Here is a 24515-nt window from a genome sequence, read left to right as displayed (position 1 = left end):
AGGAAGATGGGGCAATCTACTTCCGTAGTGATACTGCCTCGGAAACCCAAGGAGGGGTCGCTATGAGTCGGGTCTGACTCGACGGCATATAACAATAACAACGTTACCCATTACTTAAAGTCACAATTTATTGTAACCAGAAAGGACACTAGCAGAGAGACACAGCAGGCAAGGTCTGAAAGAGGCCCTAGCACAGCAGACTTTCCTCATCCCCAAGGATGAGCTAAACTCTCTTGTACATGCAAGGTTTTTGCCACTTTAAGACACTGCTGTCCAACAGAAATAGTCTGTTGTTGGGTGATGCTGAGTCGATTTGTAACTCAGAGTGACCCCATGTGACAAAGATGAACTGCCCCATAAGGTTTTATGCACCCATTTACACCTATGTACATACATATGTGTATACACACACACACATACACACTGAAAGTTAGAAAAGTATTTCCTGTGTCTGTATCACTTTATCTATTCCCATAAAAATCTTCTGAGACTGGATTATGTGTATACCCTACAGTATATGGTAGTATGCTAGGTGCAGAAAGCCTTGAGATAAATGTAGCACATCTTCCAAGAATAACAATTTTATCTGATGATTTGGGTGAATTAAGAGTTAAGTAGTTTGTGCTTTGGTGGCACAGTGGTTAAAACATTCTGCTGCTGACCAGAAGGTCAGCAGGCTAACCCCACCAGCCTTTCCACAAGAGAAAGACGGTTATGGCCTTGGAAACCATGTGGGGCAGTTCTACTCATCTTATAGGGCTGCTATGAGTCAGAATCAACACAAAGGCACCGGTTTTGGTTTTATCTTTAGGAAATCAGATTGTAAGGTATTTCTCCCACAGAGCTGTTGGGCAAATCTGAACTGCCAACCTTTCAGCTAGCAGCAGAGTGCTTAACCACTGAACCACCAGATCTAACAGAAATCTGTAAGCAAAATACGTAAATTTGTTTTCTGGTAGCCATATTAAAAATAAAAATAGGTGAAATTAACTTTAATAGTACATTTAACCCAAAATATTATCATTTCATCATGTATAATATAAAAAATTGATTTTATATTTATGCTGTCTTTAAAACACGATGTGTATTTTATGTTTAGAGGACATGAAACAACTACTGAATTACCTTAAATTAAAAACTGCTTTAAAACGAAAAGTTCTGTTCTCTCAGTAGTACGAGCCACACTCCAAGTGCTCAACAGGCACATGTGGCTAATTATTATCCTGTCAGATAACACAGGCTTAGAGTATTTCAACAGTATCATCGTACACATCACAAGTCAACCCTTCTCCCATGCTCCTTGCAGTCAAGTGCATTCTTTCCACTCTATTCTTCTACTCCAACTTTTGTTGCTAACAAGTGCAATATATTTACTGAAATTTTTAAACAAAAAATATACCTGTTTCTGTTACCTATTTAAAAGTGTATGTTGTTGTTGAGTGCTGTTGACTGTTTCTGACTTACAGTGACCCCATGTGACAGCAGAAATGCCCCCATAGGGTTTTCTTAGTTGTAATCCTTACAGAAACAGCCAGGTCTTTCTCCCATGGAGATGATAGGTAGGTTCAAACTGCCAACCTTTTGGTTAACAGCCAACCGCTTAACCACTCTGCCACCAGGTCTCCTATTTAGAACTGTATTTAAATATGGACACAGCACTGACTTCCAAAAAAAAAAATATTTACATAGCACAAGGCTGAAACAAAAAAATCGGGATACCATCTTAAGTTAGGAGAAAGATAAAAGGAAGGAAGGAATCGTGCTGCCATGTATAGAAAACGGAAGCTCAGCCTCTTCAAAGTCCTCACCATAGCACAACGAAGGTACAAATATATAGCTAGTTCCAACCTTCAACACTAAGTCTACCCAGGATATGGATTTTAAAACTAGTTGGAATGTACAAATATAATCTGACTGAAATTGGTATTCACTTACAGAAACAACTCAAACAAAAAAATACAGAAAAGGATGTTTTCTTAGCCAAGTCATAATTGTGGTGGGTTTTTGACCACTGAATATCTAATACTTATGAAGAAAGCCATATTGAAAAGTAAAAACAGGTGAAATTAATTTTCATTTCAGCATTGCAGCAGGAAAGGGAATTAACTGCCACTGTATCATGATTTTTTTGGTGTATCATAAACTGGAGTCTCTAGGTGGCACAAAGGGTTAAGTGCTTGATTATTTGGTAAAAAGTTGGCTGTTCAAACCAACTTGGTAGAAGCATGGCAGAAAAAGCCCTCTATTCTGCCTGCATAAATATTATAGCCAAGAAAATCCTACGGAGCAGTTCTATTCTGTAAAATACAAGCGTTACCATAAGTTGGAATCAACTTGTTGACCCTACAGACAATAACAACATGTCATATAATATACCTGCTTGTTTAACCCTAAGGACAGATAGCAAAAGACAGTACTAGAAATTGGAACCTTCATCCATTGCTGGGAGGAAAAGTCTTGTGGTTCTTCAAATAGTTAAGCAGAATTATTGTTATTAGTTGTCACAGAGTTGATTGACTCACAAGGACCCCATGTGTGCAATATAGAACTCTGTAATGTTTTCAAGGCTGTGACATTTCAAAAGCAGATTACCAGGCCTCACTCCCAGGGAGCCTCTGGGCATTGTCTGAACAATGTTTGTGCTTAACCATTTAGGCTGTTCAGGGACTCCAGAATTACCACGATTCAGCAATTCTACTCCTAGGCATGTACGTAAAATAAGTGAAAGCAGGAACACAATATTTGTATATCCATATTCATTGTAGCACTATTCATAGTAGCAAAAAGGTGGAAAGCACCTACATGTCCATCAACAAATGAATGGATAAACAAAATATGGTATATACATACAACGGAATTTACTCAGCCATATAGAGAAAAGAAGTCCTGATACACACTATGTGAATAACCTCGAAAACATTATGCTGAATGAATTCAGTCAGTCACAAAAGGGCAAGTATTGTATGGCTGTACTTTTAAGACATATCGAATACGGACATGAACAAATATCAAAGTTTATTACCAGGGCGAGGTGGGAGGTACTGAGGGGGAAAAGGAAGGCACATTACTTGTTATATGCCGTCAAGTTGGACCAGACTCATAGCGACCCCCTCCTTGGGTTGCCAAGGCAGTATCACTACTGAAATAGATTGCCCAACTTTCCTTCCGAGGAGTGGCTGGTTTGAACCGCCAGCCTTCTGGTGAGCAGTCAAGTACCTTAGGCACTATGCTACCAGAGCTCACTAAACTTGTTGAGGATGATGGGAAAATCTTGGTTAATGGTGATGACCGAACATGATGAATTAAGTTCATGTCACTGAATTGTACATGAAAGCTGTTAAAATGGCAAATATTTAGTTACCCATATACAACTACCACACACAATGCAAAAAATATGTACTAGGGGAAAAACTCACACTGCTTTGAGTGTCCACTCTAGAGCCCATCATGCCAGGGCTAGGAACTGGGATATGAAAAGGGCTATTGTGCATGATTTAAAAAAAAAAAAGGATAAAAAAATTGACCTACCACTCCCCAAGAAACTTTCTAACAAATTCAAAGACTTAATTACAGATTGCCTAACTTTAAATGCTCAGCTCAGCCTTAAAAACTATCTGGGGAACTGGGCCAGGGGTGCAGAGTACAGGAGCCCGAGTATGCACGAATGGAGGTAGGTGGCCTGGGCTTATGGGAGTGTGTGAGTGAGGTAGGTGCTTCTAACTGTATGGATGCACATGGGTGGGGTCTCCCTACATGCGGCATTTTGGATCTGTGTGTCAGGCCAAGACAGAGAGCACACGTATGGTATCAGTGCATGATGTGGGATGGGGGATTCTGCCTGGTTGGGTCACGGCGAGTTCCCACGCTGCCTGGGAGATGGCTGGGGGCAAAGTACTTAGACGGTAACGGTGGTTTTACACACCAGGAGTGGAGGTCAGGTGCTGGGGTGGGTGCTAGTCCTCACAAGGTCCCTAGACATAGTCCCAAGAAGTGGGTGAGGAAACTGGGACCAGAAAGGGGGCTCTTCTCACCCCAGGTCACCCAGTTGGTTAAGGAGCCAAATCAGGACTCAAGATAGAAGTTCTGGTAGCATAATGCCTAAGGTACTTGACTGCTAACCAGAAGGCTGGTGGTTCAAACCCACCAGCCACTCCTGGGAAGGAAGGTTGGGCAATCTACTTCCACAGTGATACTGCCTTGGAAACCCAAGGAGGGGTCACTATGAGTCAGGTCTGACTCAGAGGCACGTGGCAACAGAGACCCTGGTCCTCATTTCGAGTTGTCTGACCCTGCCTGAGTCCAACTCTCGGAATCATGTGAGGAAAATGCACTGGAGCAGAATTCAAGAAATTTGGGTTCCAATCCAGGCCTAGCCATGCACCAGCTGAGAAGCAGGCACACTCACCTCCTTCTCTTTGGATTTCAGTTTCCTGAAGTGGGATGGCTGGCCTGAGTGGCTGGCTGCCAAGGCAGCAGGTCTGAGATTTGGAGCACCCCTCTCTCTGCCCAGCTAGGCAGACCTGGGCAAGTCCCTCACTTTCTCCTTCACTGTTCTGTTGCTGCTCAGAAAACCCTGGTTGCTGATATTTCTTGCCTTCCAGCTCCCACTTCATCTCCTGTAGCCTGATGTCCTGAACCCAGGGTATAGAATGCTGACATGCTAGTATTGGGTTCTAAGGCACGGAAACAAATGCTGGGTCTCTGTAGGGTAACAAGGTATAGATTTTGTGCCTCTTGGGCTTCCAGAGAAGCTGGGCAGCTCCCCTGTGTTCTCAGAGTCCATCCAGAGGGAGATGGAGATTAGGGTTTAGACCCAGGAACCAGCTTTCCTCAGGTATGTTGTTGCTGTGTGCTGTTGAGTCGGCCTCGACTCATAGCGACCCCTCCTCCTTGGGTTTCCGAGGCAGTATCACTACTGAAGTAGACTGCCCAACCTTCCTTCTGAGGAGTGGCTGGTGGGTTCGAACCTCCAGCCTTCTGGTTAGCAGTCAAGTGCCTTAGGCACTATGCTATTCCCCAGATATGGCCAGTGTCAACAGAATGTTCATGGAGTGTGATATAAAGTCCCAACAACTTTATTTGCTCCCACCTTGATGAGGGACAGTCAGGTGGCCCTGGAGAGGGACCCCAGCTGAACAAGTCTTGCCAATACTAAAGGTTCAATCTCTAGCCCTGACAGAGACTGTCTTCAGGGGTCCTGGTCATTGTACACAGGGGATTTACTAAGTGGCCTTTCTCCCTCAACACTTCCCCTCCCCCAGGCTAGGTTGCTTGATTTTGTTTTGCACGTTGGGCTTTCTTTTACTATTTCAAGAAAGGATTTTTCAGCTAAAACAAAAAATGAAAACCTATGGACATTCTCCTCAGAAGGAAGATTGGGCAATCTACTTACTTCCACAGAGATACTGCCTGGGAAACCCAAGGAGGCATCTCTATGAGTCTGGACCAACTTGACGGCAGTGAGTTTGGTTTGGTTTTAGTATGGACGTTTTATCTGTAAAACTGGCAAATAAAGTGTGTATCTCTTAAAAACAAAACAAACCACCACCACCTACGTGTAAGTTCCAGCTTGCTTTTCATAGCCCAATCCATCCAAATTCAGGGACTATTCAGGTGGCAGGTGTACCATGTTTGACTGCCCTCCCTCCCACCCCTAAAACAACTCTAGCTATATACACATAAAATATATTCTGCAATTTCATAAAGCAGAATTTGTAGCCAATCTACCAAACCAAACTCACTGCCACCAAGTTGATTCCAATCACAGAAACCCCTTCATTGGGTTCCCAAGGCTGTAAATCTATATGGAAGCAGACTGCCTCAACTTTCTTCTGCAGAGCAGCTGGTGGGTTCGAATGGCTAACCTTTTGGTTAGCAGCCAAATGCCTTAACCACTACAGCACCAGAGCTCCTAATTTACAGTATTGCCTTAATGAAAGGTTCACTATGTAAGCTTTTCTACCGATGACTAAATGCTCTTATCCCATCATCTAGGCGTCCTGAAGGTATAGTGGTTATGCGCTCAGCTGCACCTCAAGAGCAAAATGTAGCAGTCTGTTTCTGTAAGGATTTACAGTCTTGGAAACCTTATGGGGTAGTTCTACTCTGTCCTATAGAATCACTGTAATTTGGAATCCACTCAATGGCAAAGGATATAGTTCATCCTATTATCTTGTTCCAGATTATGAAACCATGCCACTGTATCACATCATCTGTGTAACTGTACAAATTTATAATCCGTTAGCTATAAAATCAAATACCAGGATTTAGTTTCTCTGTGATCCACAAAGCAAGCACCTAGAAACCAGGACAATTTCTATGTCCAGCAGATGTTGTAAGATCACAGACCCCTATTTATGCTTTTATTTTCTGTATTAACCACCACAAGAGATGGTTATACTTTCTCACATTTTCTACCATTCTGCATTAGGTGGGCTGGATTATAGTCCTTTGTAAGGAATTAGAAGGCAGAAAACTCAGCAACTGCAGCCTCAAACCAAAAAAAAAAAAACCAAACTCACTGCTGTCAAGTTGACTGCTACTCATAGCGACCCCTCCTCCTTGGGTTTCCAGGGTGGTTATCTCTACGTAAGTAGATCGCCCAATCTTCCTTCCGAGGAGTGGCTGGTGGGTTTGAACTGCCAATCTTCTGGTGAGTGGTCAGATGCCTTAGGCATTACGCCACCAGAGCTCCCATTGCAGCCCCAGTCCTATAAAATTCTAAGATCAAGTCTTTGGCTTTGGGAGAAGACAAGAGAGCCACTACATAGTAGTAACAGTTCCAAGTCATGTAACAGTGACTTGGTGAACATGAACAACTTCTGGCCATTTAAGATCAGTGGCTCATGAACAAGCACATAAATCAATCCTAACCTGCAGTGTACACAAGTATTTATAAGTACTTGATAAACATCAGCTACATCTATTAACCATCATTGTGTGAAGAAAGTCATTCACTGATATACACATCAAAAAACTCACTGCCGTGGAGCTGATTCTGACTCAGTGACCCCTCCTTGGGTTTCAGAGGCGGTGTATCCCTATAGAAGTAGATTGCCCGATCTTCCTTCCGGGGAGTGGCTGGTGGATTTGAACCACCAGCTTTCTGTTTAGCAGTCAAATGCTTTTGGTGCTACACCACCAGAGCTTAGCTTAAATACAGATTCCCTGTTTCCCCCACTCCCAAAGGGAGCCTAAACCTGACAGCCATTACCCAGTAGTATTGTAAAGAGAGATTTATTATACAACTTCCCAGATCATGGATAATAAACTGAAATGAATGTATAAAGACTAGGCAAGGAGAGAGAGAGGTTGGCTAGGAGAAAACCAAGCCTGACACACTGTGGTAAGTAAAATAACATCTGCTCTATCTAAAGGTAATGATACTACTTATGACCAGCTGAATTTGATTTACAAAAAAGTACATTCCCAACGCTGAAGTTCAGATTTAAAAAGATGATAATCTGCTCATTTCTATTTCCTGACGTTTAAATGTTAGAATTAAACTTAAGACATCAGACACGAAACAAAACAATCTGGGGAGATTTAGCTAGTAGGTTACTAATGTGACCTCTGCTCATTTTGATTTCCCTGATTCCTTGTTCACCTCAAAACTTAGAATAATTTCAACTTTTCTATTACTGTAGAGAAGAGACATATTCTATATTAACTAGCATTATTCAGGCCACTACAAATGAGGCATGTCCCACTGAAAATGGTTACTTATTTGTGACTACCTTTAATGAGTTTGATGAACATAGCTGAATTCTCAATAGCTGAAAGCAAAATACAAAAATCCTTATAGATTTAAGTGGCAAGCTCAACCTCTGAACCCCTGTGCCTTCCTTCTACCAATACTTTTCTTCAGTAGTTTTAGATGAAGCTTTTTCATAATAAAATAAAATAAATTTTGGGAGAGAAGGGCAAAAAAGTCCTCTGGGCATATAATCCAGTTCTCTTTCACGGAAAAACAAAGGAGTAACTCAATACATTTGTCAGAACTCCTAGATTATATAGTCTAAAAACTTAAAACCAATTTTTAAATTATTTTTTTTAAATTTTATTATGTTATATATATATATACATGTAACAAAACATTTGGCATGGCAACACTCTTCATGTGTAGAGTTGTGAAGTTAACTGTGTTCATCATCCTGTTCAACCATCACCCTTACCCATTCCCAAATTTCCCATCACCAATGCTCAGTGTCCTGTAAACCTTTTGTCTCCACTTCCCCTTTTCTCCCCTCACTACAAGCTAAAGATTTTGCCTCTTTAAAAGTTCTGCCCCTTTCCTTCTTTCATGTTTTTTAAATGACCTTGCACATTCTTTTTTTATTACATCATTGATGTCTTCTCACAACTAGGTCTTCAGTCATTAGTGTTCAGTGTGTCAAATCTATTCTTGGTGTTAACTCAGGCAGGATACCTTCAGGGTTATACTTTGACCAGTGTGAGTATGTTTCACTTTTCTTTAGCAATACTGCAAATTTGCATATGAGCAATCGATGATCTGTTCCGCAGGTGGCCCCTGGTCTTGTCTTGACCAATGACATTAAACATTTCCATTGTCTCTTTCCACATATGTAGGCAATTTGATCTCTCTGCAGTCCATCTGGTGATGCCGACGTATATAGTCGTCGTTTGTGTTGTTGGAAAAAATTATTTCCGATGAATAAGTTGTTGATCTTGCAGAATTCTATCATGTGATCTCCGGCTTTGTTTCTATCACCTAAGCCAAATTTCCCAGCTACTGGTTGTTCTTTTTCTCCTACTTTTGCATTCCAGTCACCAGTAATTATCAATGCATCTTCCTTGTATGTTTGACCAATTTCAGAATGCAGTAGTCTGTAGAAAGCATTAATTTCTTCATCTTTGGCATCAGTGGCTGGTGTGTAAATTTGAATAATGATCATATTAACTGGTTTTCCTTTTAGGCGTATGGCTATTAACCTATCACTGACAGCTTTGTACTTCAGAATAGACCCTGAAACACTCTTTTTTGGTTCTTCAGTCTTCCGTGCCCACAACAGTAGACCACATGATCGTCAGATTCAAAATGGCCGGTACCAGCCCATTCCAGCTCACTTATGCCTAGGACAAAACCCTGCCTGCTGAAACATTAATGTGTCCCATTTCATTTTTGACGATTTCCAATTTTCCTCCATTCATACTTTGTACATTCCATGTTCCGATTACTGATAGCCTGGAGGTGCTACTTCATCCACATCATTAAGGTTGATTCTAATTTGAGGAGGCAGCTCTTCCTTAGTTGTATTTTGAGTGCCTTCCAAACCTAGGGGGCTCATCTTCTGGCACAGCACTAGCAACACAGAAAAGGAAAAGACCAAAACGGATGTCAGGAGAGACTCTCAAACTTGCTCTGAAGTGCAGAGTAGCTAAAGCGAATGGAAGAAATGATGAAGTAAAAGAGCTGAACAGGAGATTTCCAAAGGGTAGACTGAGAAGACAAGATACAGTACTAAAATGAAACGTGCAAGTACCTGGAGTTAGAAAACTGAAAGGGAAGAACACAATTGGTATTTTTCAAGCTGAAAGAAATGAAGAAGAAATTTAAGCCTCAAGTTGCATTACTAAACAATTTTATGGGGGGTGGGGGAGAACAATGCAGGAAGCATCACAAGAAAATGGATGGAACATAGAGTCACCGTACCAAAAAGACTCAGTTGATGTTCAACCATTTTAGAAGGTAGCATATTAACAAGAATCACTGGTACTAAAGAATTTCAAACTGCACTGAAGGCATTGATGAAAAACAAGCCTCCAGGAACTGAGGGACCACCAATTGAGATGCTTTATCAAGCCTCGCAATGCCGGAAGCATTTCTCGTCTATGTCAAATTTAGAAGCTAGATACCTGGCCAACCAACTGGCCATATCTGTGCCCTTTACAAAGAAAAGCAATCAAAACAGAAGGCAGAAATGACCAAGCAGTACTATTAGTGTACAGCCTAGCAAAATTTTTTTTAAGGTAAATAAAAAATGACTATAGTATTACAACAGGGAACTGCCATTAAGTTCAAGTTGGATTCAGAAGATGTGGAATGAACGACAAGACTGCTGATGTCAGGTGGATCTTGGCCAAAAGCAGAAAATACCAGAAAGACATTAACTTGTATTTTATTGCTTAAGTGAAGGCATTCAACTATGTGGATATAACAAAGTATGGATAATCCTATAAAGAATGGGAATTCCACAACACTTTATTGTGCTCATGTGGAAACTTTACATGGTTCAAAGGGAAAGTGCTTGTAGAGAACAATGGGATACTGCTGGTTCAAAATTGGAATAAGGTGTACGGCAAAGTTGTTGTAGTACCTTTTCACTTAACTTATTCACTCTGTATGTGGAACAAACAATCCCAGAAGCTGGACTGTATGAAGAATGCAGCATCAAGATTGGAAGATGGCTCATTAGCAACCGGCAATATGCAGATGACAAAACCCTGCCTGCTGAAAATGAAGAGGACCTAAAGCATGATAGTCAAAGATTAAAGCCTCTAATATGGATTACACTTTAACACAAAGAAAGCCAAAACCCCTCACAACTGGGAACAATAAGCATCATGGTATATGAAGAAGAAATTGAAGTTGTCAAGGATTTCATTCTAGTTGGATCAACAATCAACACCTGTGGAGGCAACAATCAAATCACATGATGTACTGCATTGGGCAAATCTGCTTACAAGAGACTTTAAAACTTTAAAGCAAAGAGGTGGTTTTGATGACCCAATGTATGGTCTTCTTAATTGCTTCATATGCATGTGAAAGCTGGATAATGAAAAAAGAAGACAGAAGAACTGTTGCACTCAAATTGTGGTGCTGGCAAAGAATACAGAATATTCTGATGAGTGCTAGAGGACCAACAAAGCAGTCTTTGAAGAAATACAACCAGAATGTTTAGACTTAAGGATTGTACAAGGGCATGTTTGATAAAGAAGAGGACCAATGGAAATGAAGAAACCATCAATGGAATGGTTTGACACAGTATCTTCAACAATGGACTCAAACATACAGTAATCATGAAGATGGAACAGGGCAACTTTTAACTGTTATGCGTAAGGTTACCATGCATCAGACCTGAATTGACACCAACTAACGACAAAATACCTTTCTTATTTAACACCATTTATGCAACAAAATCATCAGGGGAAAATGTTTCACCTTTTGAACAAATAATTCTAATAAAGCTGTAATAATTCATCATTATGTTAGCCACTGTTAATCAGCTCTGATTCATGGTTATGGTACAACAGAAAAGTTGGCCCAGTCCTGGACCATTGGCATGATCCTTGATATGTTCGAGTACACTGATGCAGCTATTATGTCAATTCCATCAATTGTTCTTTTGGCCCTATATTTTACTAAATAGGGTGTCATTTTAAAGTAAGGTGTCCAAAGTAAAGTAAGTCTTGTCATTTCCATTTCTAATAAACATTCTGGCTTTAATTCTTCTAAGACTGATTTTCTCATTTTTCTAGCAAATCCATGACAGTTCTTTGCCAACACCATAGTTCAAATCCATCAATTGTTCCGTCTTCCTTTTTCATTATCCAATTTAATGAGCATTAGGCTACTAAGACTCAACAAAACATACTGATAGGCTATTGCTGGTGTGCACACCAGAGGTGACTAATGTCAACCACTTCTGTGGCTAGACTGTAGTTTTTAATGCATATAAAATTGTAGCATTTGCCTTCTGCTTTGCTGCAGTTTGTTAAATGGACATAGACTATGACATTTTAAGCGAACAATTAACATTCAAGAGTCATACAAAGTAGATATGGATGTCTTAAAATAGTTTGGAAGCTACCAGTTGGTTGAATACAAGACTTTTAGGTTCACTCTGGATCAACCCCCTGCTGAGAATTCTGACTCAGTGTATCTGTGTTGTAAAGAAATTCCCTGCAGGAGATCAATCAAACTGGACTGAACTGGTTCAAAGCCCTAGGTCAGTATGTAGTTCATATAATGGGATGAATATTAGACTGGCCTGGCTCGCCTGATATATGTGTATGTGTGTGTGTACATGACAGATAGATGCTGCAGTATCTGGGATAATTGCTGGCTGGGGCTCTGGTTTCAACCTTTTAATTTTATGATGTGCAATTCTATACAGGCATACCTTGGAGAATACTGAAGGTTCAATTCCAGACCACTCTAAATCCAGTGAATCACATCAATTTTTTTTTGTTTCCCACTGCATATAAAAGTTGTTTATGTTATACCATTGTCTATTAAGTGTGCAATAAAACCAAACTGACTGCCATCGAGCCAATTCGGACTCAGCAACTCACACTGGGTTTCCAAGGGTGTAAATCTTGACAGAAGCAAAATGCCCTATCTTTCTTCTATGGAATGGCTGGTAGGTTCAAACCCCTGACCTTTTGGTTAGCAGCCAAATGCCTTAAGCACTACATCTCCAGAGCTCCTAATTAACAATATTGCCTTAATGAAAGGCTCACTATATAAGCTTATCTACTGACGATACTATGCTCTCGTACCATTACCAAAGTCTAGGAAAAAAAGGTACCAATAGACTTACTCTATGCAGGGTTGCCACAAATCTTCAATTTGGTTAAAAAAGAAAAAAAAAAAAAAAAAAGCTACTAGTATCTATGAAGTGCAATTAAGTAAAGTATGCCTGTATTATGCACATAACAACAACAACAACAACAATGCCTGTATTCATAATTTAAGACAGGTCAAATATAACTTAAGACAGGTCAAATCAAAAGCCAACTTAATTTAACTTGCCCTGGAGGGTGACAAATTGCATTGATTACTAGCCCAACAGAGATACTCAAAAATAGTATCTTGTAGAATAAATATTCATAACATTCAGTTAACTTTTACGTTGGATATAAATTGTTTACTTAAGATACTTAATGCTTAAAATACTTATGTCCATTTAGCAAACTGTAGTACAACAAAATGCACATGCTACAATTTTAAAAGCACGTAAAAACTACAATCTAATCACAGAAAAATGTGCAAATTAAAGTCACTTCTAACATGCCAGTAGTAGCCTGTATCATTACACTGGGAAAAGGGTTGAAACTCTTAAGGAGGATTTCAGAAATTTGCATTCAAAGGCCAGTGGTTTAACAGGCCAGTAAGGAGAATTAAGTTAAGACAGAAATACCGAAACACTAACAAATTCAGAGACCAGGTAAAAAAATGGCCAACCATATGTAGGGATGAAGAAATTCTCTTTCTTGCTCAGTATTAACTGATACCAAAAAATTAATAAGAAAATTGCATTTTCAGCCTGTTGGGAAGGCAGACAATGTAAGAACAAATGGAAAATTTCTCAAGATTTTGGAAGAAATAAAAATATTTCCCCACAACTGAAAACGTGGAGAGCCACCAAAATGCTTATAATCCCTTTTGCTTTGAGTATTTCTTTGATTTATGGCTGATCATATAAATGGTTTTTCACCAATTTTGTCTGTCTTCCTGTTTGATTTTACCCATTTGGTTTCCTGCAGTACATTCATTGTCCATTTTACATTCTGTATTACTTCTTAAACTTACGTTTTCTTTTAAACATTCAGCTGTTTAACAGCTTTTGAAATAAAGCTGTAAAAAAGAAAATGCTGAGCTGGCTTCAAGTATCAAACCTGGAAAGCTAAAATTTCTAAACATACATCGTGTGCTGTACACCCAAGGAACTGCACTACTAGCCTTGGCAGCCATCTTGAAAATGATGCCCGGCTCACAAGGGAGATCCTTGGGGAGCACTATGAGTTTAACTGCACATTCTCATCATTATTGCTACAAATAATTTAAGAAATCTTAACAGTAGTCTTTAGCTTCACCTTCAAATACAAGAACAATGTTCTAATTGATCACGGACTACCGCCACTCCACTAAGCTAAACCCAGGGCTTTAATAAAAATTAATTAATTTTGGGACCAGGAAGAGAAAAATTGAGGAAGAAAAAGACCATTTTCTTCCAAATATGCCACTCTATGAACAAATAAAAGCAATCCTTCAATTATCAAATTATCTAATACAAATTTTATGCGAAGTATTCAAAAGACTACATATTGAAATGTTAAACAAAGGCAGTGTATCCTTAAAGATGACCAAAAAATCTCATACACTTCACCTTACTTCAGTTTGCTTTAACTGTTAACGTATATAGCTTATTTATTTAACTTGGCTTTGAAATTACTTTGTGCCATAATGAAGCCTTTAAGATTAGCTTTAGATTAGAATTTATCTGCAAAACAAAGAAAAATCTCCCGATCCACTAATCCCTTCAGTCATCAAAGAAAACAAAACAATACACCAGTGGTACCACAGTCGCCCTTCAGAACATGCTTACAACATCCCAAGCCACGCAAAGCCTACATAGTAAGAAGAAAACATGCGAAAACAGGATGGAGGCTTCATTGAGGGTCATCTCACCTGTTGATGAAACCATATCCGTTTCTTACATTGAACCATTTTACTGTTCCCAAAACCTTCGTTGCTGAGGGGCAAAAGAGAAAACCCAGAATTACCAGACAGCCTTTTTAAAAACAGGCACGCTTCAGCATCCGGTTCCTGACATGCTTCCCAGCTGCCTGGGCAAGGCCACCTGACAGCCTTTTCTCTTCAAAGTCCATTTCCTGGGCCGCGCTAGTTCAGCACAACGCCGCTTAACGGTACACGTGGGTGAAATCGAAGCCTTGGGGCACCGCAGGGACAAGCCTGCGGAGCGGGCCCAAAATGGGTGTGCGCGCAAAAAGCCCGAGCGGGCGCGGCTGCAGGACAGAGAGCACGTGAGGGAAGGGGAAGCCGCCCCGGCCCACTCTGGCCTGCGTAGGCGGCGCGCTGCGCCGCGCCCTCAGGGTACACGCGGAAGGGAGCTGAGTGGGGGGAGACGGGAACAACGGCGTTCTGCCCGGAGCTCAGGAGGGCGGATGGGGAAGGAACCCAACCACACACGCGGTCGTCGGCGCGTGGCCAGCGCAGGGTTGAGGGGCGCGCGACCATGGCACTCAGGGTCCACTGGGGGCGCGGGAACGCCGCGCGCGCCTACCGGGCACGCGGGTCGGCTACCCCGAGTGCGGGGGTGAGGGGCTTGGGGGAGGGGTAACCGCGCGCTCACCCCGCTTCGGGTAACGGTTTTGCTGCCAGACTTCCCCACGGCCCCACCCTCGTTCCCGTCCGGCCCTCACCGATGACCTTCTTGTCCCCGCCGGCAGACGCCGCCGATGTGAGGCCGCCCAGGCCGCCGCTCCCTGCGCTGCTGCCCATGGTGCCGGGCTTGGTGTCGGTAGCTCTGAGGGCAGGGGCGGCGGGCAGCTGCTGGGTCTCGGCCTCGCTGCTCATGGTTGCGGTGATGGTGACTGGGGCCGGCTGTGGCAGCTGCGGCTCCTCCCGGGGTGTGATGGTAACTAGGCCGGCGGCGGCGGTGGGGCTGCTCAGGGCTCTCTGGGGTCCGCTCTCCGCTCCCGCTACCGATCGAACTAGCGAGAATGGCGGGACAGGCGGGATAAGCCCTGCGAACGACCCGCCCTGTACAACGCTCAATGGTCAGCATTGTTATCAATCTCACCACCTGACTCCAATTGCGGCCTTCTATTGGCCAGTACTTTATCTCTCTTCCACTCTCATAGGCCCACGAGCGGCTAATTCGGTCGATCTACAACCGTTCCTGCCTCCGCCGCCGCCATAGAGACCGGAACTAGAATTAGAGTACAGTCACCACGAGAACCATAGAGTACCCGAGAGAGCGGGCAGAGAGAACTTGATTTTCACGAGGCTGCGTCTTGCATAAACTGCCCCCCGTCCAAGATTGTGCCCTGGCCAAAGAAAATCCATGGCCAAACTACTGGTCCGGGGTTACCCGCTATCACCCGCAGCTTGGAAGGGGGTACGACACCTGAACACCTACAGGAGAGAAGGCCTTCGTCCCTTTTTGCTCCAAAAAGAGTTCTGGTGACCGCAGACTATCGCTAGGGTAGTGCAGTCTTTTTTTTTTTCTCTTTAAGTAATGTCCATGTACTTGCAACACAGCCGAAGGTTTCTGGTAGGCATTAGAGGAACGTCCATTTCTGGCGAAGCAGTCACCTTGGAGGGACAACGTGGGACTTCAGAGCGCCCCGGCTCAGCATATTAAGGCGGAGGGGGTGGAAGTATATCAGCCTTAGGATCCATTTTTACCAGGCATATACGGAATGTATCTTGTTAAGTACTGAGGTCATTTCGCATTGGCCACAAATCTGATTTAATTTCAACGTTTATTGTGCAAGCTAGGCATTTTTCTTCCATTTTATCCTTACAACAGCTGTGTGAAATAGGGAATGCTATTCACATTTCACAAACGAGGAAGCAGAGGTGTGACCTGATACTGCTCAAGCCCACCTGCTTTCGTTCTTTATTAAGCGTCTACTATCTGCTGGGGAAGCTAGTTTCTGCCTTGTGGAATTCAGTTTAGGGATGGAGACAGAAATTTAAAACACCCATTTCCAGAGCTATGAAAGAAAGGACAAAGCATTTTGGGAGTGGAGGTGGGAAAAGCAAGGTGGAATGCAGCCTTTTCAGGCACGGAAATGTTTATAGAAAGGTACAGAGGCAAGAAGAGATGGCGTCCAAATACAGTAATTTCTTACGACTAGGATGAAGACATAGGGTTCTAAAGGTAGGCAGGATTAAATTACGGTTCTTTTATGAGAAGTTAGGAGCCCTGGTGGAGCAGTGGTTAAAGCTCTTGGCTGCTATTGACGGCTTAAAGAGTCACTCCAAGGGAGAAAGATGAGGCAGTTGGTTTCAAGATTTAGTCTTGAAGTGGGGCATTTCTACTGCCCTATGGGATCTCTATGAGTTGGAATGGACTCCACAGCAGTGTGTGGGGGTAGGAGGATGTGAAATTTAGCATAAGGGTGATAATGAGAAAGGAAATTTTAGAATTTTTTAAAGAGTGACTTCGTTTTTTTTAAAAGGTTGCTGAGCAGAGAATAAGTTGCACAGGGGGCAAGAATTGAAACAGGGAAAACAGGATGCTAGTGCAGTAGTCCTAACCCTCATTTCAAAAAACAAACCAAACTCACTGCCATCCAGTCCATTTAGACTCATAGTGACCCCAAACCCCCCTCTTTGGATTGCAAGGCAATAAACTGGGGAGTGACTGATGCATAGAACCTGCTAGCCTTCTGTTAGCAGTCAAATGCCTTAGGCACTATGCCACCAGCCTCCCCTAGGCCTCCCAAATCAGCCCTAAAAAAATCTCAATGGCAGCCCAGAGTCTCTTCATTCCTAGTACTACTTCCAAGTCTAGGCCATCATCATCTATTTCTTAGTAAATATTTTAAGCTTTGTGGGCCTCAGGGTTCTGTCTCAACTACTGAGCTCTGCCTTTATAGCCTAAAAGCAGTCATAGACAAGGTGTAAACAAGTGCAGCTGTGTTCCAATAAAACTTCATTTTGGACTCTGATGCTTTAATTTCATACAGTTTTTACATATCACAAACTATTCTTTTGACTACTTAAAAAATTGAAAACAATTCTTATTTTCAGCTCACAATCACAGTAAAATAAGAGTGCAATCTGGGCTGCCAGCCATAGTTAGCCGACCCCTGGCTTAGGCTATTCTGTGGGCTCCTAATGTGTCTCTACCTCTTCCTTCTACTATTCCCCACCACAACTGCCAGAATGTTCTTTTGAAAACATCAAACTTAATCATGACAGTTTTTCTTAAAATCTTCTAGTTACTACCATTACCCTTTGGATAATCCACATTGCTTAAGGTGGTTTATAGCACTCTGTGTAACTCCTTTAAACTCTTAAGTCCCCAATATTCTTTCACATAGCCATTATTTCCTTTGGGCTGTCATGCACTATGCTGCCTATATCACTTTTCCTTTTCCCCTTCGTCTGGTTAATTTTTCATCCTTTAGGTTTTGGGTCAGGCATTCCTCTCAGCATCCTGTACTTGGCTCATCCTAACACTAACACTGTATTGCTCTAATGAAGTCTTTCCTGCCAGACTGTGAGTTCCTTGAACACCTAGCACAGTGCCCGACACAAAATACCTTAATAAATTTGGAGAAGGCACTGGCAGGAGGGTCATGTGCGCAGCTGCACCAGTAATCCTGGTGAACAGGGGGCTTGCAGCAACACTGTAGGTGGAGAGAAGTAGTTGGATTCCACAGCTGCTACTCATCTGTTCCAGGTCCAGGTGACTCTTGACTGTTAAAAAGACAATCTTTCCTCGAATGGCAGTTAGTTCTGCCAACACTGAGAACGCTGGAAAACATCTTACAGGGTTGTAAACTTTTTCCCAAGGTGGAGTTGCAAAGACACGAAGGAGCACCTCTGAGAATAAGTGAGCAATCTCCCTTTGGAACTGCTTTGATGGGATGGTTTAGGAAGATGAAATACAAATTCTGTAGCATTTGTCTTTTAAAATGTTACTTGACAGTACATCTTTTACTCATCCAATTACTCAGCTCTCCACATTAAACTTCTTAAATTGTGTAAAGCAGCAGTTAACAAAGTTTGTTTCCTTGTAGCCACCTCTCTACTGCTGCAGAGATGTTACTGAAGCACTGTACAATACACACAATTCATATATATAATTCCTGTGAAAACTCATCTCCTGATCCGAAGTAGGAGCTCCCCTGCTGGTGCCCCTGCCATTTTGAGAGCTCACCCACACTGCCCAGCTGTCTGTTGTGACTACAGTACAGAAAACCCCAGTGCCTAGCTCCAAGTGACGTGACAGGCAAGGGGATTCATCCCAAGAATCACCTTTACAAAATAACTTGCCTTGTTCCCCATCTCTAGCAGACTCTGGCCTGAGAACATAGTTGCCTTCTTTTGGAAAGCCTTCCCCACCCTCATCTCATGGCTCGTTACAACCAAGCTGTCAATGTTGTTATGTGCTGTTGAGTCGGACCCGACTCCACTACCCCTCCTTGGGTTTCTGAAGCAGTATCACTATGGAAGTAGATTGCCCAACCTTCCTTTCAAGGAGGGGCTGGTGGGTTTGAACCGCCAGCCTTCTGGTTAGCAGTCAATGTCTTAAGCACTATGCTACCAGAGCTCCTAAGCTGTCAATAGTCACCTCAAATGACACCTCTTACCAGAAGTCATCTTCCTTTAATCTCCTAAGAGCCACTCAAACCATCTCTCAACTTTGTTCCCATTGCATCTTGAATTGCTACCATTTACTTGTTCATGCCAATATATTTATTGAGTATCTGCTAGGTACCAAAGGAACCCAGGTGGTACAGTGGTTAAGCACTCAGCTGCTAACTGGAAGGTCAGCAGTTCAAATCCACCAGCTTCTCTGTGGGAGAAAGATGTCATGGTCTGCTTCCATAAAGATTATAGCATTGGAAATCCTATGGCCCAGTTCAACTCTGCTCTACAGGGTGACTAAGAGACAGAATCAACTTTATGGAAACCAGTTTACTAGGTATCAGATACTTACCACTTCCAAGTACTGAGATCATGGCTATAACTAAAACAAATTTTCTGCCATCGTAAGGATTCACATTCTAATCCTCACCAATATGAACTGAAACTGTGCCCATCTCCTATCACAAGCATGGGCCACACTGTTTTCATCTTTGCAGCTCCTGTGTACAGGGGACAGCTAGCATAGAATGCAGGTGATAGGTGTACCTGAACAGCCCATCACAAGAGTGTCAACTCAGGAACACAGATATTCATTCATCTTCATTGCTATGTTGCTGTTAGAAGATGTCGATTCTGACTCATGGTGACTACATAAGTATGTTGTTGTTGTTGTTGTTAAGTGCCGTCGAGTCGTTTCCGACTCATAGCAACCCCATGCACAGCAGAACGAAACACTGCCCGATCCCGCACCAGCCCCACAATCCCTGCTATACTCGAGCCCATCATCGCAGCCACTGTATCAATCCATCTCGTTGAAGGCCTCCCCCTCTTTCGTCGACCCTCCACCCTACCAAGCATGACATCCTTCTCCAGGGAATGGTCCCTTCTTACAACATGACCAAAATAGGTGAGACGAAGTCTGGCCATTCTTGCTTCCAAGGAGCATTCTGGCTGCACTTCCTCCAGGACAGATCTGTTAGTTCTTTTAGCAGTCCATGGTACTTTCAGCATTCTTCGCCAGCACCACAACTCAAAAGCATCAACTCTTCTTCGGTCTTCCCTATTCATTGTCCAGCTCTCACATGCATACAAGGTGATTGGAAATATCATGGCTTGTGTCAGGCGCACCTTAGTCCTCAAGGAGATATCCTTGCTCCTCAGCACTTGAAACAGTTCCTTCGCAGTTGACTTTCCCAATGCTACACGTCGTCTAATGTCCTGACTGCTGCTTCCGTTGGCATCGATTGTAGAACCAAGCAATGTGAATTCCTTGACAACCTCAATCTTCTCTCCATTGATTGTGATGCTGCTCATTGGTCCAGTTGTGAGGATTTTTGTTTTCTTTATGTTGAGATGTAATCCATACTGCAGACTGTATTCTTCAACCTTCATCAGTAGGTGCCTTAAGTCATCCTCACTTTCAGCAAGCAAAGCTGTATCGTCTGCATATCTCAGGTTGTTAATGATTCTTCCTCCAATCCTGATACCACGTTTTTCTTCATATAGTCCAGCTTCTCGGATTATTTGCTCAGCATATAGATTGAATAAGTGTGGAGAAAGAATACAACCCTGACACACTCCCTTCTTGATTTTAAACCATGTAGTGTCCCCTTGTTCTGTTTGAACGACAGCCTCCTGGTCAAGGTTCTATACATAAGTATAGAGTAGAACTACTTGATAAGGTTTTCAATGTTTGTGACCTGTTGGAAACAGATTGCCAGCCTGTCTTCTGAGGTGCCTCTGTGTTTGAATGTTTTAACTGTTTTGCCATCCAGGGACTATAAACCAAACTCATTGCCATCAAGTTGATGGACTCATAGTGATCCCTCTTTGAGTTTCCGAGGCGGTATCGCTACGGAAGTAGATTGCCCAACTTTCTTTCTGAGGAGTCACTGGTGGGTTTGAGCCACTAGCCTTCTGGTTAGCAGTCAAATGCTTTAGGCACACCACCAGAGCTCTTCTAGAGCTCTATAAACAAACAAACAAAAACAACAAACTCACTGCCATCAAGTCGGATTCATAGCGACCCCTCCTTGGGTTTCCAAGGCAGTATCACTACGGAAGGAGACTGCCCAACCTTCTCTGAGAAGTGGCTGGTGGGTTTGAACCGCCAGCCTTCTGGTTAGCAGTCAAATGCCTTAGGCACTAAGCCACCAGAGTTCCCCCAGAGCTCTACAGTGAGTTGCAAATATGTACACTGTAGGGTTGCTGGCCCCCAACACACTGAAATGGCACTCTAACCAGGTTCTATGCTGCCATACAATTCTGCTGATACTGTTGCAGTATCCCACTGCCAGTACTTATGAGCTATCCCTGGCTATGAGACAGGAAAATGGGAGAACATTATACACAGAGGCATCTTTTTATGTTGGGGTATTTCTTTTCAGTACTAACCTGCTACTGTTTACAAAGTACCTTCATATTCATTATCTTATTTGATCCTTCCAACAATGCCATGAGGTAAATTGGGAGTCCCTGGGTGTTATAAATGATTAATGTGATTGGCTATGAATGGAAAGGCTGAAAGTTTGAATCTACCCAAAGGCATTTTGCAAGAAATGCCTGGTGATCTACTTCTAGAAGTCAGTTTTTAAAAACCTACAGTTCTCCTCTGACACCAAGGGATCATCATGAGTCCAAGCTGACTTGACACTAACTGGTTTGAGAAGGTAAACTGGTATTATTACCCTCATTTTACAGATGAAGAAACTAGGGCTCCAAAAGGGTAAGTCAATTTCTTAAGACCTCAACTTTTCAAAACTGACTCCAGATCCAAACTGAGATTTTTGACTAAATGTTTCCTGTCACATCATGAAGGCACTCTGGTGGCACAGTGGATAAGGCATTTGGCTGATAACCAGAAAGTCAGTGGTTCAAACTCACCAGCCACTCTGTGGAAGAAACATGGGGCATCTAATTCCGTAAAGATTTACTGCCTCAGAAACCCAACGGGGGTCACTATGAGTCAGAATTGACTTGATGGCAGTGAGTTTGGTTTTTGTTTACCACATCATGAGCAAGACACATTCTACCAAATGGCCTCCCCTTTAGAACATCTTTTCCCACTGGCTCCTGAACAAACCATATTGATCCTACTGGAAACATCCTTAGAATAGATATTGCTATAAGGCCCTGAGGCTTTGCCTTCTTTGGCCTAAGAGGGAACTGTAAACACTGCTTATAATTCTGAAGCATCAGATAAACATACCAGGGCTTGGTCTGGTCCATGCTGGCCTCTGGGAAGAGCCAGTCAGTTCAGATGAACAGAGGAATACAAACATGGAAGCTGTCACTACAACCATGTTTACACAGCAAATATACCAAAGAAACCAACAAAAAAACCTAATACACAAACAAACAAAATCAAACTGAAAAAACAAAAACACAAAAACTTTATTTACAGATAAAAACTTAAAACACAGAAAATCTTGTGTCCTGAATTTGTGATACTTCCAAGGTCTCTTGATCAAATGGAACAGCAGCTAGTAGGGAAGCAACCTGAGAGCGAATCCAGATGATTTTATCAAGACATCACCCAGGACAAAGGGAGGCCTACAAGGGCAGAGATGAGGAGGTCAGTGAGGGAAGAAAGAGATAAGCAGATCAGAGGAGCTGGAAGGGGACAGTGCCCAAGAGAGACAATGCTCCCAGCTCTCCTCTACGTTCCTAGTCCTCTTTTCCCAAAAGAGCAGGAGAGGTCTGATTCTTGCCATAGGCCAGACCTCTGGTTGCCCAGAGCAACACTGAGAGGTATATTACACAAGAGGTGTATCACAAGGCAGAAAGAAAATGACATGTATGGCCAAGCATGTTATCTCACATATCATTTACTCTTCACAACTCCGTGCAGTATAATTATGCAAGGAGCTAACTAGATAACTAGAGTCCAAAGAGTTGATGGTCACAAAACTGGAAAGTGATAACATTTCCTGGTCTACTTGGCTCCAAAGCCACACCTTGATGTCTGTCTCTGGAGCTACAGAACAAACAGCAACACTTCTTCGTTGCAGGTTTTGGTCAAAGGGGTAAAGAAAAATGAAAGGTCACATCCCTTTTTATGGCCTTGGACTTAGCTATACTGAGAGAACAGGGTGAGTCCACTTAGATATGGCTGCCTGCCATACGCCCCCGTGACCACACCCCTCCTCTAGGACAGCCTGTTCTGGTGTCTTGCTGCGGGATCAGACAGATGTTTAACCCCAGGTCCGCAAGGAAAGTGTATCAAAGGAATTATACTTCATAAATTGCACAGTGCTCCAGGGCCTAAACTATACTTAGCAAGGCACTAAGCTAGTCAACATGGTCCCTGCTCCAAGGAGTGCTCAGTCTAGTGGACAAACAGATCAACACGTCTGTGCACACTGTGTTAAATGCTGTAATGGAGAGATGAACCAAGTGGGTGGGAGCCCCAAGGAGGGAACCACTGACTGGGCCTAGACCAGGGAGGAGGAGGTGAAGGATCGGGGAAGGTTTCACAAGTAATGGTAAACACAGCTACAGGCACACTCTGGGAGGAACCAGGATTCTTTAAAACAACATAAAAGTATATATAGTAAGGATTCCCATTATAAGCTGGAAAAGCCAATGAAAAAGAAAGTCTGCTATTTCTACTCTGTATAGATAACATTATTAAAAGTCTGTTATTTATTACTGTAGAAATTTCTGAAATAGTACATCAAAATAGTTTAACATTTATATAACGTACATCTTGGCTTTGTCACTTAATTTACCTTAATCTTGCCCGTATGTATTCATGTGGAACCGCTTTTCTTCTCTTGCCTGGATTACTGTGGCAGACTCTTCCCTGGTCTGCAGCCCATCCCCCACAAGCCAGACTAATCTTTAGACTAAAAAATTCAAGCACAATACTCTCCTGCTCAAAATCCTTCAGTGGCTCCTACTGTCTCTGTAGTGGTTCTTTTTGGAGAATGAGTACCACCTTCAAGAATTTCAGGAGCACAATGGACTCTCTCCTGGGAAGGAGGGGTGGGATATACAAACCGCCTGAAGCCCAGCCCTCAGACTCCTTAGAGTGGCTCTCACAACTGGCCCTTGCTTCCCTCCAGCCTCATCTCTCACCTTTTCATACCTTCCTGCTTTGGCCAACCAGAATTACTTGCAGTTTCCCTTATACTTTATGCTCTTTCCAGTCCATATGCCTTTGCACATTCTGTTCCTTCTGTGTGGAATTCCCTCCCCAGATTTAGCCACCTGACAAGGTCTATTCTTTCTTGTACTCCGCTGAAGCATCATCTCTTCTGCAGTCTTTCCAAACCACTCCAGACAGTAGCATTCACTCTTTCCTGTACCTTGTTCTAAAACCTTTAATCCAGTACTTTATTGTACTGTAACTTCTTATACCATAATTGTCAGTTTTCCCATAAGACTGTGAGCTCCTTGGAGGCAAGAACTGGGCTTT

The 24515-nt window shown here is 42.6% G+C and overlaps 1 protein-coding gene across 1 annotated transcript in view; it reads right to left on the bottom strand.

The window, feature by feature from the left end:
* Positions 1-15343, bottom strand: part of YBX1 (Y-box binding protein 1) — a 38332-nt gene extending 22989 nt beyond the window's left edge. Inside the window, exons 1-2 of the mRNA XM_007955558.2 lie at positions 15190-15343; positions 14435-14498 (exon numbers count right to left, since the gene is read on the bottom strand). Coding sequence (XP_007953749.1) covers positions 14435-14498; positions 15190-15343 — 218 coding nt within the window. The remainder of the gene's footprint in view (positions 1-14434; positions 14499-15189) is intronic.
* Positions 15344-24515: the final 9172 nt, after the last annotated feature.

Source organism: Orycteropus afer, unplaced genomic scaffold (genome assembly GCF_000298275.1).
Source record: "Orycteropus afer afer isolate SDZICR_OR568_19922 unplaced genomic scaffold, OryAfe1.0 scaffold00510, whole genome shotgun sequence".
In the NCBI taxonomy this organism is placed as follows: domain Eukaryota; kingdom Metazoa; phylum Chordata; class Mammalia; order Tubulidentata; family Orycteropodidae; genus Orycteropus; species Orycteropus afer.
This window is presented reverse-complemented; position numbering and strand designations above follow the sequence as displayed.